The sequence below is a fragment of the Scardinius erythrophthalmus genome (genome assembly GCF_964197995.2).
Source record: "Scardinius erythrophthalmus genome assembly, chromosome: 10".
Lineage (NCBI taxonomy): Eukaryota > Metazoa > Chordata > Actinopteri > Cypriniformes > Leuciscidae > Scardinius > Scardinius erythrophthalmus.
In genome coordinates, this window is record NC_138230.1 from 240,824 (window position 1) to 255,224 (window position 14,401).

General features: G+C 48.9%; 2 protein-coding genes across 3 annotated transcripts in view; one reads left to right on the forward strand and one right to left on the reverse strand.

The window, feature by feature from the left end:
* Positions 1-6,675, reverse strand: part of cfap69 (cilia and flagella associated protein 69) — a 29,305-nt gene extending 22,630 nt beyond the window's left edge. The window contains exons 1-5 of the mRNA XM_081376180.1: positions 6,276-6,675; positions 4,915-4,971; positions 4,777-4,842; positions 4,068-4,177; positions 3,913-3,989 (exon numbers count right to left, since the gene is read on the reverse strand). Coding sequence (XP_081232306.1) covers positions 3,913-3,989; positions 4,068-4,177; positions 4,777-4,842; positions 4,915-4,971; positions 6,276-6,344 — 379 coding nt within the window. The 5' untranslated portion in view covers positions 6,345-6,675. The remainder of the gene's footprint in view (positions 1-3,912; positions 3,990-4,067; positions 4,178-4,776; positions 4,843-4,914; positions 4,972-6,275) is intronic.
* Positions 6,676-6,700: 25 nt separating this feature from the next.
* kdm1b (lysine demethylase 1B) overlaps positions 6,701-14,401 on the forward strand; it is a 47,281-nt gene continuing 39,580 nt past the window's right edge. The window contains exons 1-5 of one of the 2 annotated variants that reach the window (XM_081376586.1): positions 6,701-6,860; positions 7,737-7,825; positions 7,908-8,029; positions 8,264-8,353; positions 8,425-8,536. In XM_081376586.1, coding sequence (XP_081232712.1) covers positions 6,845-6,860; positions 7,737-7,825; positions 7,908-8,029; positions 8,264-8,353; positions 8,425-8,536 — 429 coding nt within the window. In that variant the 5' untranslated portion in view covers positions 6,701-6,844. Of the gene's footprint in view, positions 6,861-7,736; positions 7,826-7,907; positions 8,036-8,263; positions 8,354-8,424; positions 8,537-14,401 lie in introns of both variants that reach the window. The other variant, XM_081376585.1, reaches the window with a different exon arrangement.

A 14,401-nucleotide genomic window follows, 5' to 3' on the forward strand; every position in this document is an offset into this window, starting at 1 on the left:
TCATGAAGGCTCACTCATGAAGGCTCACTCATGGAGGCTCACTCATGGAGACTCACTCATGGAGACTCACTCATGGAGGCTCACTCATGGAGGCTCACTCATGGAGGCTCACTCATGAAGGCTCACTCATGAAGGCTCACTCATGGAGACTCACTCATGGAGACTCCCTCATAGAGACTCACTCATGGAGGCTCACTCATGGAGGCTCACTCATGGAGGCTCACTCATGAAGGCACACTCATGGAGACTCACTCATAGAGACTCACTCATGGAGACTCACTCATGGAGGCTCACTCATGGAGACTCACTCATGGAGGCTCACTCATGGAGGCTCACTCATGGAGACTCACTCATGGAGGCTCACTCATGGAGACTCACTCATGGAGACTCACTCATAGAGACTCACTCATGGAGACTCACTCATGGAGGCTCACTCATGGAGGCTCACTCATGAAGGCTCACTCATGGAGGCTCACTCATGAAGGCTCACTCATGGAGACTCACTCATGAAGGCTCACTCATGGAGGCTCACTCATGAAGGCTCACTCATGGAGACTCACTCATGGAGACTCACTCATGGAGACTCACTCATGGAGGCTCACTCATGGAGGCTCACTCATGGAGGCTCACTCATGGAGGCTCACTCATGGAGACTCACTCATGGAGGCTCACTCATGGAGGCTCACTCATGGAGACTCACTCATGGAGGCTCACTCATGGAGACTCACTCATAGAGACTCACTCATGGAGACTCACTCATGGAGACTCACTCATGGAGGCTCACTCATGGAGGCTCACTCATGAAGGCTCACTCATGGAGACTCACTCATGGAGGCTCACTCATAGAGACTCACTCATAGAGACTCACTCATGGAGGCTCACTCATGGAGGCTCACTCATGGAGACTCACTCATGGAGGCTCACTCATGGAGACTCACTCATGGAGACTCACTCATGGAGACTCACTCATGGAGACTCACTCATGGAGGCTCACTCATGGAGGCTCACTCATGGAGGCTCACTCATGGAGACTCACTCATGGAGGCTCACTCATGGAGGCTCACTCATGGAGGCTCACTCATGGAGACTCACTCATGGAGGCTCACTCATGGAGGCTCACTCATGGAGGCTCACTCATGGAGGCTCACTCATGAAGGCTCACTCATGGAGACTCACTCATGGAGGCTCACTCATGGAGACTCACTCATGGAGGCTCACTCATGAAGGCTCACTCATGGAGACTCACTCATGGAGGCTCACTCATGGAGACTCACTCATGAAGGCTCACTCATGAAGGCTCACTCATGGAGACTCACTCATGGAGACTCACTCATGGAGGCTCACTCATGGAGGCTCACTCATGGAGGCTCACTCATGAAGGCTCACTCATGGAGACTCACTCATGGAGACTCACTCATAGAGACTCACTCATGGAGACTCACTCATGGAGGCTCACTCATGGAGGCTCACTCATGGAGGCTCACTCATGGAGGCTCACTCATGAAGGCACACTCATGAAGACTCACTCATAGAGACTCACTCATGGAGACTCACTCATGGAGGCTCACTCATGGAGACTCACTCATGGAGGCTCACTCATGGAGGCTCACTCATGGAGACTCACTCATAGAGACTCACTCATGGAGACTCACTCATGGAGGCTCACTCATGGAGGCTCACTCATGGAGGCTCACTCATGAAGGCTCACTCATGGAGGCTCACTCATGAAGGCTCACTCATGGAGACTCACTCATGAAGGCTCACTCATGGAGGCTCACTCATGAAGGCTCACTCATGGAGGCTCACTCATGGAGGCTCACTCATGGAGACTCACTCATGGAGACTCACTCATGGAGACTCACTCATGGAGGCTCACTCATGGAGGCTCACTCATGGAGGCTCACTCATGGAGGCTCACTCATGGAGGCTCACTCATGGAGGCTCACTCATGGAGACTCACTCATGGAGGCTCACTCATGGAGGCTCACTCATGGAGACTCACTCATGGAGACTCACTCATGGAGACTCACTCATGGAGACTCACTCATGGAGACTCACTCATGGAGGCTCACTCATGGAGGCTCACTCATGGAGGCTCACTCATGGAGGCTCACTCATGAAGGCTCACTCATGGAGACTCACTCATGGAGGCTCACTCATGGAGGCTCACTCATGGAGGCTCACTCATGGAGGCTCACTCATGGAGGCTGACGCATGGAGGCTCACTCATGGAGGCTCACTCATGGAGGCTCACTCATGGAGGCTCACTCATGGAGGCTCACTCATGGAGACTCACTCATGGAGACTCACTCATGGAGGCTCACTCATGGAGGCTCACTCATGGAGGCTCACTCATGGAGACTCACTCATGGAGGCTCACTCATGGAGACTCACTCATGGAGACTCACTCATGGAGGCTCACTCATGGAGACTCACTCATGGAGGCTCACTCATGGAGGCTCACTCATGGAGACTCACTCATGGAGACTCACTCATGGAGACTCACTCATGGAGACTCACTCATGGAGGCTCACTCATGGAGGCTCACTCATGGAGGCTCACTCATGGAGACTCACTCATGGAGACTCACTCATGGAGACTCACTCATGGAGGCTCACTCATGGAGGCTCACTCATGGAGACTCACTCATGGAGGCTCACTCATGGAGGCTCACTCATGGAGGCTCACTCATGGAGACTCACTCATGGAGGCTCACTCATGGAGGCTCACTCATGGAGGCTCACTCATGGAGACTCACTCATGGAGGCTCACTCATGGAGACTCACTCATAGAGACTCACTCATGGAGACTCACTCATGGAGACTCACTCATTGAGACTCACTCATTGAGACTCACTCATGGAGGCTCACTCATGGAGGCTCACTCATGGAGGCTCACTCATGGAGCCTCACTCATGAAGGCTCACTCAGCTCAGGGTCTGTGGAGGGGTCATCATCTCTCTTGGCACACAATTGCCTGGTGATGATGGCTGTCTCTCAAGCATTGAAACACCTCCCAGACCTGAGGGCCTCATGTGCTTGTCTGGACAGGTAACACATCGGCGGATGCCCACAGAAATCATCAGGGTGGTTTGCAGTCGCGCACACTTTGCAAACTGGCATGTAGATCCTCCTTTGGGCTCAGGAAAGCACTAACCCCTGGGCACCAGATTCAGGGACAGAACTCCTGTCGAGGCCCGGGGAATGGAGACCCACCCAGAGGAGGTGGAGCTTATGTGGAGTGGAACTATTTGAGTCTCCAACAGCGACACGCGGGGGCTCTGGTTCTCCCTCGTGTGTCCAGCTCTTCTAGGGTTGCAGCCATGGCCGAGGACAGTTTCCGTGGTTGTTCAACTCCCGGGAGCTCAGGAGAGAGTCCTTCAGGGTGTGGATAGCCCAGTTCTGGCCGGCCCGAGTGTGCGTCCCGGGCTTCGAGTCCAATGCACCTCATTGGAACCTAAGATGTTCTGAGGGATCATGTGACACTGAAGACTGGAGTAATGATGCTGAAAATTCAGCTTTGATGACAGGAATAAATTACACTTTACTATATAATCACATAGACAACAGCTGATTTACATTATAATATTATTTCACAGTTTTACTGCCTTTTTGATCAAATAAACGCAGCCTTGGTGAGCAGAAGAGACTCTTTCAGAAACATTAAAATCTTAATTATTTTAAACATTTGACCTGTATCACAGTATTATATAGCTTTATAAGCCTATATATAAAAATATGTTTTAAATACATAATGATTTGCATTATGGTAATGAGAATTTGAGAGGAAAGCTGTCCTGAACTGAACGTCACAATGCAAAAAGTGCCATAACAAGAGATTCTTCTTCTTTTCTATATGTGAAATATTGTCTCCTGGTCATTCTGTGGTGAACGAGAGTTAGCTGTAACTCACCCATCTGAGACACACAGTCTGCGGCCACAGCGGCGAACTTCATCTCATCCGACGCCTTCTCCTTCAGGAAGGGGAGACTTGAAGACAAGCATTGATTAGTTCATAAAGACTTCCGTTCTCAATGGCCTATAAAGACTTTAGACTGGAAACCTCACCCGCAGATCTGCAGTAGATCACAGAGGACTCTGGCATACTCCGGGTGATCGGCCACTTTCTCAGCACAGAGGTTCAGAATCTTACATATGTCAGCGAGATCCCTCAAAAGCTTGACATTTTGAGCATTTTAAGGAAAGTGTTTATCACATCATCATCATCATCATCACAATATAATAACAGCAGATTATCCCACAGAGAGCTTGAGGCTAACAGGCATCACATCATGGAAACCCGTCGAGTTATAATTAAAGCTGGAAAATGCTGATTCTAGTGGATGGAGAGAGACTCCAGGGACTCCAGTTTCCTCAGAGGACGCTGACGTCACCAGAAATAATTACTCACACTATAAACTACATAATACACCTGACGTGCTTCCACCGCCAGCCAATCAGAGACGGCTTGGGAGCATATTCTTATTTTGTGATTGTTACAATAATAAATAATAAACATGCTATATACAATTTTGTGGTGAATTGATCTGAATATTGACTCTATTGGCTTCTGCAGAGAATCTGAGTTTGTCTCATATCTGATGAAGTTTCATCATTGATTCTGTTGTGGACCTGTGCTGTATAAAGCGCTGCAGGCCAGACTCGTCCTCATTCACACGTACAGAAGAGACAACATCTCACTTACACATTTCAGCTGTAAAATGGCATTTTTTATTTTTATTTTGCCAAATTCTTCTATGTGAAACTTTAAGGATACAAATCCACGCTGGCATCTTTTTACCACCTTCCTCAAGATGAAAATCTGTCTTTCTTTTAACGACGACTGAAAAAAAGAGAGAAACTGAAAAACGAGCCCATAATAATTCAAGCATAATTCAAGCAAACCGAGTCTTACTGAGAGCGGATCCTGCAGCAACTGAACGACTCTCGAGAGATCCGCGAATCCCACAGCCTGAAAAACACAGCAGTCAGTCAGAGTCAACCGAACCGAGTCACTGACACAGAGTTCGGGCAGAGACTCACCGAACCGAGTCACTGACACAGAGTTCGGACAGAGACTAACCGAACCGAGTCACTGACACAGAGTTCGGGAAAAGACTCACAGAACCGAGTCACTGACACAGAGTTCGGACAGAGACTCACCGAACCGAGTCACTGACACAGAGTTCGGACAGAGACTCACCGAACCGAGTCACTGACACAGAGTTCGGGAAAAGACTCACAGAACCGAGTCACTGACACAGAGTTCGGAAAGAGACTCACGTACAGAACCGAGTCACTGACACAGAGTTCGGACAGAGACTCACCGAACCGAGTCACTGACACAGAGTTCGGACAGAGACTCACCAAACCGAGTCACTGACACAGAGTTCGGACAGAGACTCACCGAACCGAGTCACTGACACAGTGTTCGGACAGAGACTCACCGAACCGAGTCACGGACACAGAGTTCGGACAGGGACTCACCGAACCGAGTCACTGACACAGAGTTCGGAAAAAGACTCACAGAACCGAGTCACTGACACAGAGTTCGGAAAGAGACTCACGTACAGAACCGAGTCACTGACACAGAGTTCGGACGGAGACTCACAGAACCGAGTCACTGACACAGTGTTCGGACAGAGACTCACCGAACCGAGTCACGGACACAGAGTTCGGACAGAGACTCACACACAGAACCGAGTCACTGACACAGAGTTCGGACAGAGACTCACACACAGAACCGAGTCACGGACACAGAGTTCGGACAGAGACTCACCGAACCGAGTCACTGACACAGAGTTCGGACAGGGACTCACCGAACCGAGTCAGGGACACAGAGTTCGGACAGAGTCTCACAGAACCGAGTCACTGACACACAGTTCGGACAGAGACTCACAGAACCGAGTCACTGATACAGAGTTCGGAAAGAGACTCTTTCTCTTAAGATTTCTTTCACCATGCCAATAAAGCTATTTGAATCTTGACTCACAGAACCGAGTCACTGACACGCAGTTCGGACAGAGACTCACAGAACCGAGTCACTGCCACACAGTTCGGACAGAGACTCACAGAACCGAGTCACTGCCACACAGTTCGGACAGAGACTCACAGAACCGAGTCACTGACACGCAGTTCGGACAGAGACTCACAGAACCGAGTCACTGCCACACAGTTCGGACAGAGACTCACAGAACCGAGTCACTGCCACACAGTTCGGACAGAGACTCACAGAACCGAGTCACTGACACAGAGTTCGGACAGACATAGACTCACCTCAGACTTTCTCTCGGTCACAACGCGTTTCTGAAGGAAGCTTCTCGCGGGCGGCGCGCTGGACAGCATGTCTGATCTCAGTCTGATCCACTGCACGAGTCACTGCTCGAGTCTCATGTTCAGAACCCTTCATGAACAGCAGCGGCAGCGGCTGGTGTTTATAGGCGGATCAGGACGCGCGGCGGTCGCCATAGTAACGCGATCAGCTACGGAGCGCCCTTTAGACAAACCTCCCCTTCAAACGCAAAGCTGAAGCTCTCCTCTCTGTTTCTTAATTTACACAATAAACTGAGCAAACTGAGCAAACATTTCTAAAGAAACGCGACTACTTTCATGCATCCACTCTATAATGTCAGACAACTGCGAGTACAGAGAGGGGGGCTTTTATTTTGACGTGTGTTGTTAAGCGCAGCAGAGGAAGTGACGTCACACACAGTGCGTTTCCTGCAGATGAGGCAGAATAAACGATGCTGAATTTAATGTGTTTCGTTAAAGAACAAAGGGCCAAATATTCTTCTAGATAAAGAACAAAGAGTCAAATATCCAGTGGTTTAACAGTAACATCATCAATGCTAGCGGACTCAGGTGAGAGACATTTAATCTTATTCATGCGCATTGTGAATGAGACTGCGCGTGTGTGTGTGTGTGTGTGTGTGTGTGTGTGTCTGTGTGTGTGTGTGTGTGTGTGTGTGTGTGTGAGTGTGAGTGTGAGTGTGTGTGTGTGTGTCTGTCTGTGTGTCTGTGTGTGTGTGTGTGTGTGTGTGTGAGTGTGAGTGTGAGTGTGTGTGTGTTTGTGTGTGTGTGTGTGTGTGTGTGAGAGTGAGAGACTGTGTGAGTGAGTGTGTCTGTTCAGTGTGTGTGTGTGTGTGTGTGTGTGTGTGTGTGTGTGAGAGAGAGAGACTGTGTGAGACTGTGTGAGTGAGTGTGTCTGTTCAGTGTGTGTGTGTATGAGACTGTGTGATTGTTTGTACAATATGTGTGTTAGTGTGTCTGTACAGTGTGTGTGAGTGTGTGTGTGTGAATGAGACTGTGTGAGTGTGTCTGTTCAGTGTGTGTGTGTGTGTGTGTGTGTGTGTGTGTGTGTGTGTGTGTGTGTGAATGAGACTGTGTGAGTGAGTGTGTCTGTCTGTTCAGTGAGTGTGTGTGTGTGTGTGTGTGTGTGTGTGTGTGTTTATGAGACTGTGATTGTCTGTACAATATGTGTGTGAGTGTGTCTGTACAGTGTGTGTACAGAATGTGTGTGAGTGTGTGTGAAGTATGTGTGTTAGTGAATGAGACTGAGTGTGTGTGTACAGTATGTGTTAGTGTGTGTGTGTGTGTGTGTGTGTGTGTGTGTTGCTTAGTGTGTAGTAATGATGTGTGTATTATTGATGTGTGTGTGTAGTAGTGATGTAATGATGTGTGTGTATGTGTGTAGTGTTGATGTATGTGCAGTAATGACGTGTTGATGTGTGTGTTCAGCGGGGCGGAGTCGTGGCAGGAAGCGCTCAGCAGGAGTGGGCGGGGCTGACTCTGGTGGGCGGGGCCGAGGCAACACACCTGCAGCACAGGTGAGGGTTCGAGACATCAGAGGACCGCAGCAGCAGGTGCAGGACACCTGTGAACGTGTGTGTGTGTGTGTGTGTGTTTCAGACGAGAAGGAAAGCCGCAGAGACCGGGGAAGACGACGATCAGTCGGAGAAGAAGTTTAGGAAGTGTGAGAAGTCCGGATGCCCAGCGACGTACCCCGTGTGTTTCGCCAGCGCGTCTGACAGGTGTGTGTGAGTACAGTAAACATGACTGCATTACACTGATGAAACATTATGCAGTGCAGATCGTCTCACAGCAGCTTCACTGTGATAAACAGGAGAATAACAGAATCCGTGATGAAGCTCAGATTCTGCTGTAGAGCGTCTACAGAAGATCGTAGAGGGATTACTCAGATCGCTCTGTTCTGATGCTGTAATGCGGATCGAGAGCTCAGTGTGTTTAACGTCTGCTTTCACCAGGTGTGCCAGGAACGGATACACGTCTCGCTGGTATCACCTGTCGTGTGGCGAGCACTTCTGTAACGAGTGCTTTGATCATTACTACAGAAGGTGAGTGCTGATGGGTAATGTTGAGGCTCCGCTGCTCGAGTCACACCTGATCCTCCTCTGTTCTCCTGCAGTCATAAAGACGGATACGAGACGTTCTCCTCCTGGAAGAGGGTTTGGACCAGCAATGGGAAGAGCGAACCGAGCCTCAAAGCCTTCATGGCCGACCAGCAGCTGCCCTACTGGGTGAGTAACTGTGTAACCTAGACCAGTGTAATCTAGACCAGCTCTGTGTAACCTAGACCAGCGTAATCTAGACCAGTGTCTGTGTAACCTAGACCAGCGTCTGTGTAACCTAGACCAGTGTAACCTAGACCAGCGTAATCTAGACCAGTGTCTGTGTAACCTAGAACAGCGTAACCTAGACCAGCGTAACCTAGACCAGTGTCTGTGTAACCTAGACCAGCGTCTGTGTAACCTAGACCTGTGTAACCTAGACCAGCTCTGTGTAACCTAGACCAGCGTAATCTAGACCAGTGTCTGTGTAACCTAGACCAGCGTCTGTGTAACCTAGACCAGCTCTGTGTAGCCTAGACCAACATCTGTGTAACCTAGACCTGTGTAACCTAGACCAGCTCTGTGTAACCTAGACCAGTGTTACCTAGACCAGTGTCTGTGTAACCTAGACCTGTGTAACCTAGACCAGTGTAACCTAGACCAGCTCTGTGGTAACCTAGACCAGAGTCTGTGTAACCTAGACCAGTGTTACCTATACCGGTGTCTGTGTAACCTAGACCAACGTCTGTGTAACCTTGACCAGCTCTGTTTAACCTAGACCAGCATCTGTGTAACCAAGACCAGCGTCAATGTAACCTAGATCAGTGTAACCTAGACCAGCGTCTGTGCAACCTAGACCAGCATCTGTGTAACCTAGACCAGCATCTGTGTAACCTAGACCAGCTCTGTGTAACCTAGACCAGTGTAACCTAGACCAGCTCTGTGTAACCTAGACCAGCGTCTGTGTAACCTAGATCAGTGTTACCTAGACCAGTGTAACCTAGACCAGTGTAATCTAGACCAGTGTCTGTGTAACCTAGACCAGCGTAATCTAGACCAGTGTCTGTGTAACCTAGACCAGCGTCTGTGTAACCTAGACCAGTGTAACCTAGACCAGCGTAATCTAGACCAGTGTCTGTGTAACCTAGACCAGCGTCTGTGTAACCTAGACCAGCTCTGTGTAGCCTAGACCAACATCTGTGTAACCTAGACCTGTGTAACCTAGACCAGCTCTGTGTAACCTAGACCAGTGTTACCTAGACCAGTGTCTGTGTAACCTAGACCTGTGTAACCTAGACCAGTGTAACCTAGACCAGCTCTGTGGTAACCTAGACCAGAGTCTGTGTAACCTAGACCAGTGTTACCTATACCGGTGTCTGTGTAACCTAGACCAGCTCTGTTTAACCTAGACCAGCATCTGTGTAACCAAGACCAGCGTCAATGTAACCTAGATCAGTGTAACCTAGACCAGCGTCTGTGCAACCTAGACCAGCATCTGTGTAACCTAGACCAGCATCTGTGTAACCTAGACCAGCTCTGTGTAACCTAGACCAGTGTAACCTAGACCAGCTCTGTGTAACCTAGACCAGCGTCTGTGTAACCTAGATCAGTGTTACCTAGACCAGTGTAACCTAGACCAGCGTCTGTGTAACCTAGACCAGTGTAACCTAGACCAGCTCTGTGTAACCTAGACCAGCGTCTGTGTAACCTAGATCAGTGTACCCTGGACCGGTGTCTGTGTAACCTAAACCAGCTCTGTGGTAACCTAGATCGATTTAGTTTATATATACATCATATATATAAACTTTATATATATATCATATATTTTTATTGACAAGTACACATTCCCATTGCCAACAGTTAGTGTCAGATAACTTAAAGATTTTGCCATTGCTACACTTTCTATGCTACGACTGCTCCACAGACTTTTTGTTGCAAATTTTGCTCACACACAAACCTGGAACTGGACACACACACACACACACACACAAACTCACAAACTTACTGACACACTCAAACACAGGCTCACACACTCAAACACAGGCTCACACACACACACACACATTCAAAAAGACTCACACACACACAAAGATTTAAACACAGACACACACTCACACACATTCAGACCCAAACACATACTCAGACACACACAGGCTCACACACACACACCAAACTGGCCCTGGAGGTGGACACACACAGACTCAGACACACGCACGCACACCTGGAGATTGAGGTGGACAAAAACCAACACACACCAACCTGAACCTGGAGATAATAATAATATAATGTCTAGTCTGGTGGCTGTGATATGAACCTACCAACGTACGTTGCAATGATTTGTTCCGCGAGAGGAACAAATTATGTTTTAGTCGCATAACATCCGTTAATGGAAACGCCGTCATTTCGCAATAGTTATAACGGATATTTAGAAAAAAAAATCGCAAAAGTTTTGCGCGAATCTGTAATGAAACGCGACCGCACTTAACATCTAGACAACTTCTCAGAGTTATGTTGAGCAACAGTGTTCATTATACTAACCATTCAACTCCGGATTGATTCTGGAATCTTCGCTGGGGAATAAGCATTAAGCACCGGCAACAATCCGCCCTCTACATGCTCATGTTTTGATTCAGATCGGGCGGTAAGAGAAGGAGGGGCTAGTCGTGCCTCCATTGTCAGTTTGTGAGAGAGAGGGGGAGCAAGCAGCGCGAATAAAATAAAATTTTACCCATATTAAATAGTTAAAAAATCTGAATCAATCCGTGGCGGTCAGCGTTGATATGTGGCGGGCCGCCACAAATTATTGAATGTATGGGAAACCCTGGTGTACCCTGGGCCGGTGTCTGTGTAACCTAGACCAGCGTCTGTGTAACCTAGACCAGCATCTGTGGAAACCTAGACCAGCATCTGTGTAACCTAGATCAGTGTACCCTGGACCGGTGTCTGTGTAACGTAGACCAGCATCTGTGGTAACCTAGACCAGCATCTGTGTAACCTAGACCAGCTCTGTGTAACCTAGACCAGTGTAACCTAGACCAGCTCTGTGTAACCTAGACCAGCGTCTGTGTAACCTAGACCAGTGTAATCTAGACCAGCGTCTGTGTAACCTAGACCAGTGTCTGTGTAACCTAGACCAGCGTCTGTGTAACCTAGATCAGTGTTACCTAGACCAGTGTAACCTAGACCAGCGTCTGTGTAACCTAGACCAGTGTAACCTAGACCAGTGTCTGTGTAACCTAGACCAGCGTCTGTGTAACCTAGACCAGTGTAACCTAGACCAGCTCTGTGTAACCTAGACCAGCGTCTGTGTAACCTAGATCAGTGTTACCTAGACCAGTGTAACCTAGACCAGCGTCTGTGTAACCTAGACCAGCGTCTGTGTAACCTAGACCAGTGTAACCTAGACCAGTGTCTGTGTAAACTAGACCAGCATCTGTGTAACCTAGACCAGTGTAACCTAGACCAGCGTCTGTGTAACCTAGACCAGCGTCTGTGTAACCTAGACCAGCGTCTGTGTAACCTAGACCAGCGTCTGTGTAACCTAGACCAGCTCTGTGTAACCTAGACCAGCGTCTGTGTAACCTAGACCAGTTCTGTGTAACCTAGACCAGTGTAACCTAGACCAGCTCTGTGTAACCTAGACCAGCGTCTGTGTAACCTAGATCAGTGTTACCTAGACCAGTGTAACCTAGACCAGCGTCTGTGTAACCTAGACCAGTGTAACCTAGACCAATGTCTGTGTAACCTAGACCAGCGTCTGTGTAACCTAGATCAGTGTTACCTAGACCAGTGTAACCTAGACCAGTGTCTGTGTAACCTAGACCAGCGTCTGTGTAACCTAGACCAGCGTCTGTGTAACCTAGATCAGTGTTACCTAGACCAGTGTAACCTAGACCAGCGTCTGTGTAACCTAGACCAGTGTAACCTAGACCAGCTCTGTGTAACCTAGACCAGTGTCTGTGTAACCTAGATCAGTGTACCCTGGACCGGTGTCTGTGTAACCTAGACCAGCATCTGTGTAACCTAGACCAGCTCTGTGGTAACCTAGATCAGTGTACCCTGGGCCGGTGTCTGTGTAACCTAGACCAGCGTCTGTGTAACCTAGACCAGCATCTGTGGAAACCTAGACCAGCATCTGTGTAACCTAGATCAGTGTACCCTGGACCGGTGTCTGTGTAACGTAGACCAGCATCTGTGGTAACCTAGACCAGCATCTGTGTAACCTAGACCAGCTCTGTGTAACCTAGACCAGTGTAACCTAGACCAGCTCTGTGTAACCTAGACCAGCGTCTGTGTAACCTAGACCAGTGTAATCTAGACCAGCGTCTGTGTAACCTAGACCAGTGTCTGTGTAACCTAGACCAGCGTCTGTGTAACCTAGATCAGTGTTACCTAGACCAGTGTAACCTAGACCAGCGTCTGTGTAACCTAGACCAGTGTAACCTAGACCAGTGTCTGTGTAACCTAGACCAGCGTCTGTGTAACCTAGACCAGTGTAACCTAGACCAGCTCTGTGTAACCTAGACCAGCGTCTGTGTAACCTAGACCAGTGTAACCTAGACCAGTGTAACCTAGACCAGCTCTGTGTAACCTAGACCAGCGTCTGTGTAACCTAGACCAGCGTCTGTGTAACCTAGACCAGTGTAACCTAGACCAGTGTCTGTGTAAACTAGACCAGCGTCTGTGTAACCTAGACCAGTGTAACCTAGACCAGCGTCTGTGTAACCTAGACCAGCGTCTGTGTAACCTAGACCAGCGTCTGTGTAACCTAGACCAGCTCTGTGTAACCTAGACCAGCGTCTGTGTAACCTAGACCAGTTCTGTGTAGCCTAGACCAGCGTCTGTGTAACCTAGACCAGTGTAACCTAGACCAGCTCTGTGTAACCTAGACCAGCTTCTGTGTAACCTAGACCAGCGTCTGTGTAACCTAGATCAGTGTTACCTAGACCAGTGTAACCTAGACCAGCGTCTGTGTAACCTAGACCAGTGTAACCTAGACCAGTGTCTGTGTAACCTAGACCAGCATCTGTGTAACCTAGACCAGTGTAACCTAGACCAGCTCTGTGTAACCTAGACCAGCGTCTGTGTAACCTAGATCAGTGTTACCTAGACCAGTGTAACCTAGACCAGCGTCTGTGTAACCTAGACCAGTGTAACCTAGACCAATGTCTGTGTAACCTAGACCAGCGTCTGTGTAACCTAGATCAGTGTTACCTAGACCAGTGTAACCTAGACCAGCGTCTGTGTAACCTAGACCAGCGTCTGTGTAACCTAGATCAGTGTTACCTAGACCAGTGTAACCTAGACCAGCGTCTGTGTAACCTAGACCAGTGTAACCTAGACCAGCTCTGTGTAACCTAGACCAGTGTCTGTGTAACCTAGATCAGCATCTGTGTAACCTAGACCAGCTCTGTGGTAACCTAGATCAGTGTACCCTGGGCCGGTGTCTGTGTAACCTAGACCAGCGTCTGTGTAACCTAGACCAGCGTCTGTGGAAACCTAGACCAGCATCTGTGTAACCTAGATCAGTGTACCCTGGACCGGTGTCTGTGTAACGTAGACCAGCATCTGTGGTAACCTAGACCAGCATCTGTGTAACCTAGACCAGCTCTGTGTAACCTAGACCAGTGTAACCTAGACCAGCTCTGTGTAACCTAGACCAGCGTCTGTGTAACCTAGACCAGTGTAATCTAGACCAGCGTCTGTGTAACCTAGACCAGTGTCTGTGTAACCTAGACCAGCGTCTGTGTAACCTAGATCAGTGTTACCTAGACCAGTGTAACCTAGACCAGCGTCTGTGTAACCTAGACCAGTGTAACCTAGACCAGTGTCTGTGTAACCTAGACCAGCGTCTGTGTAACCTAGACCAGTGTAACCTAGACCAGCTCTGTGTAACCTAGACCAGCGTCTGTGTAACCTAGACCAGTGTAACCTAGACCAGTGTAACCTAGACCAGCTCTGTGTAACCTAGACCAGCGTCTGTGTAACCTAGACCAGCGTCTGTGTAACCTAGACCAGTGTAACCTAGACCAGTGTCTGTGTAAACTAGACCAG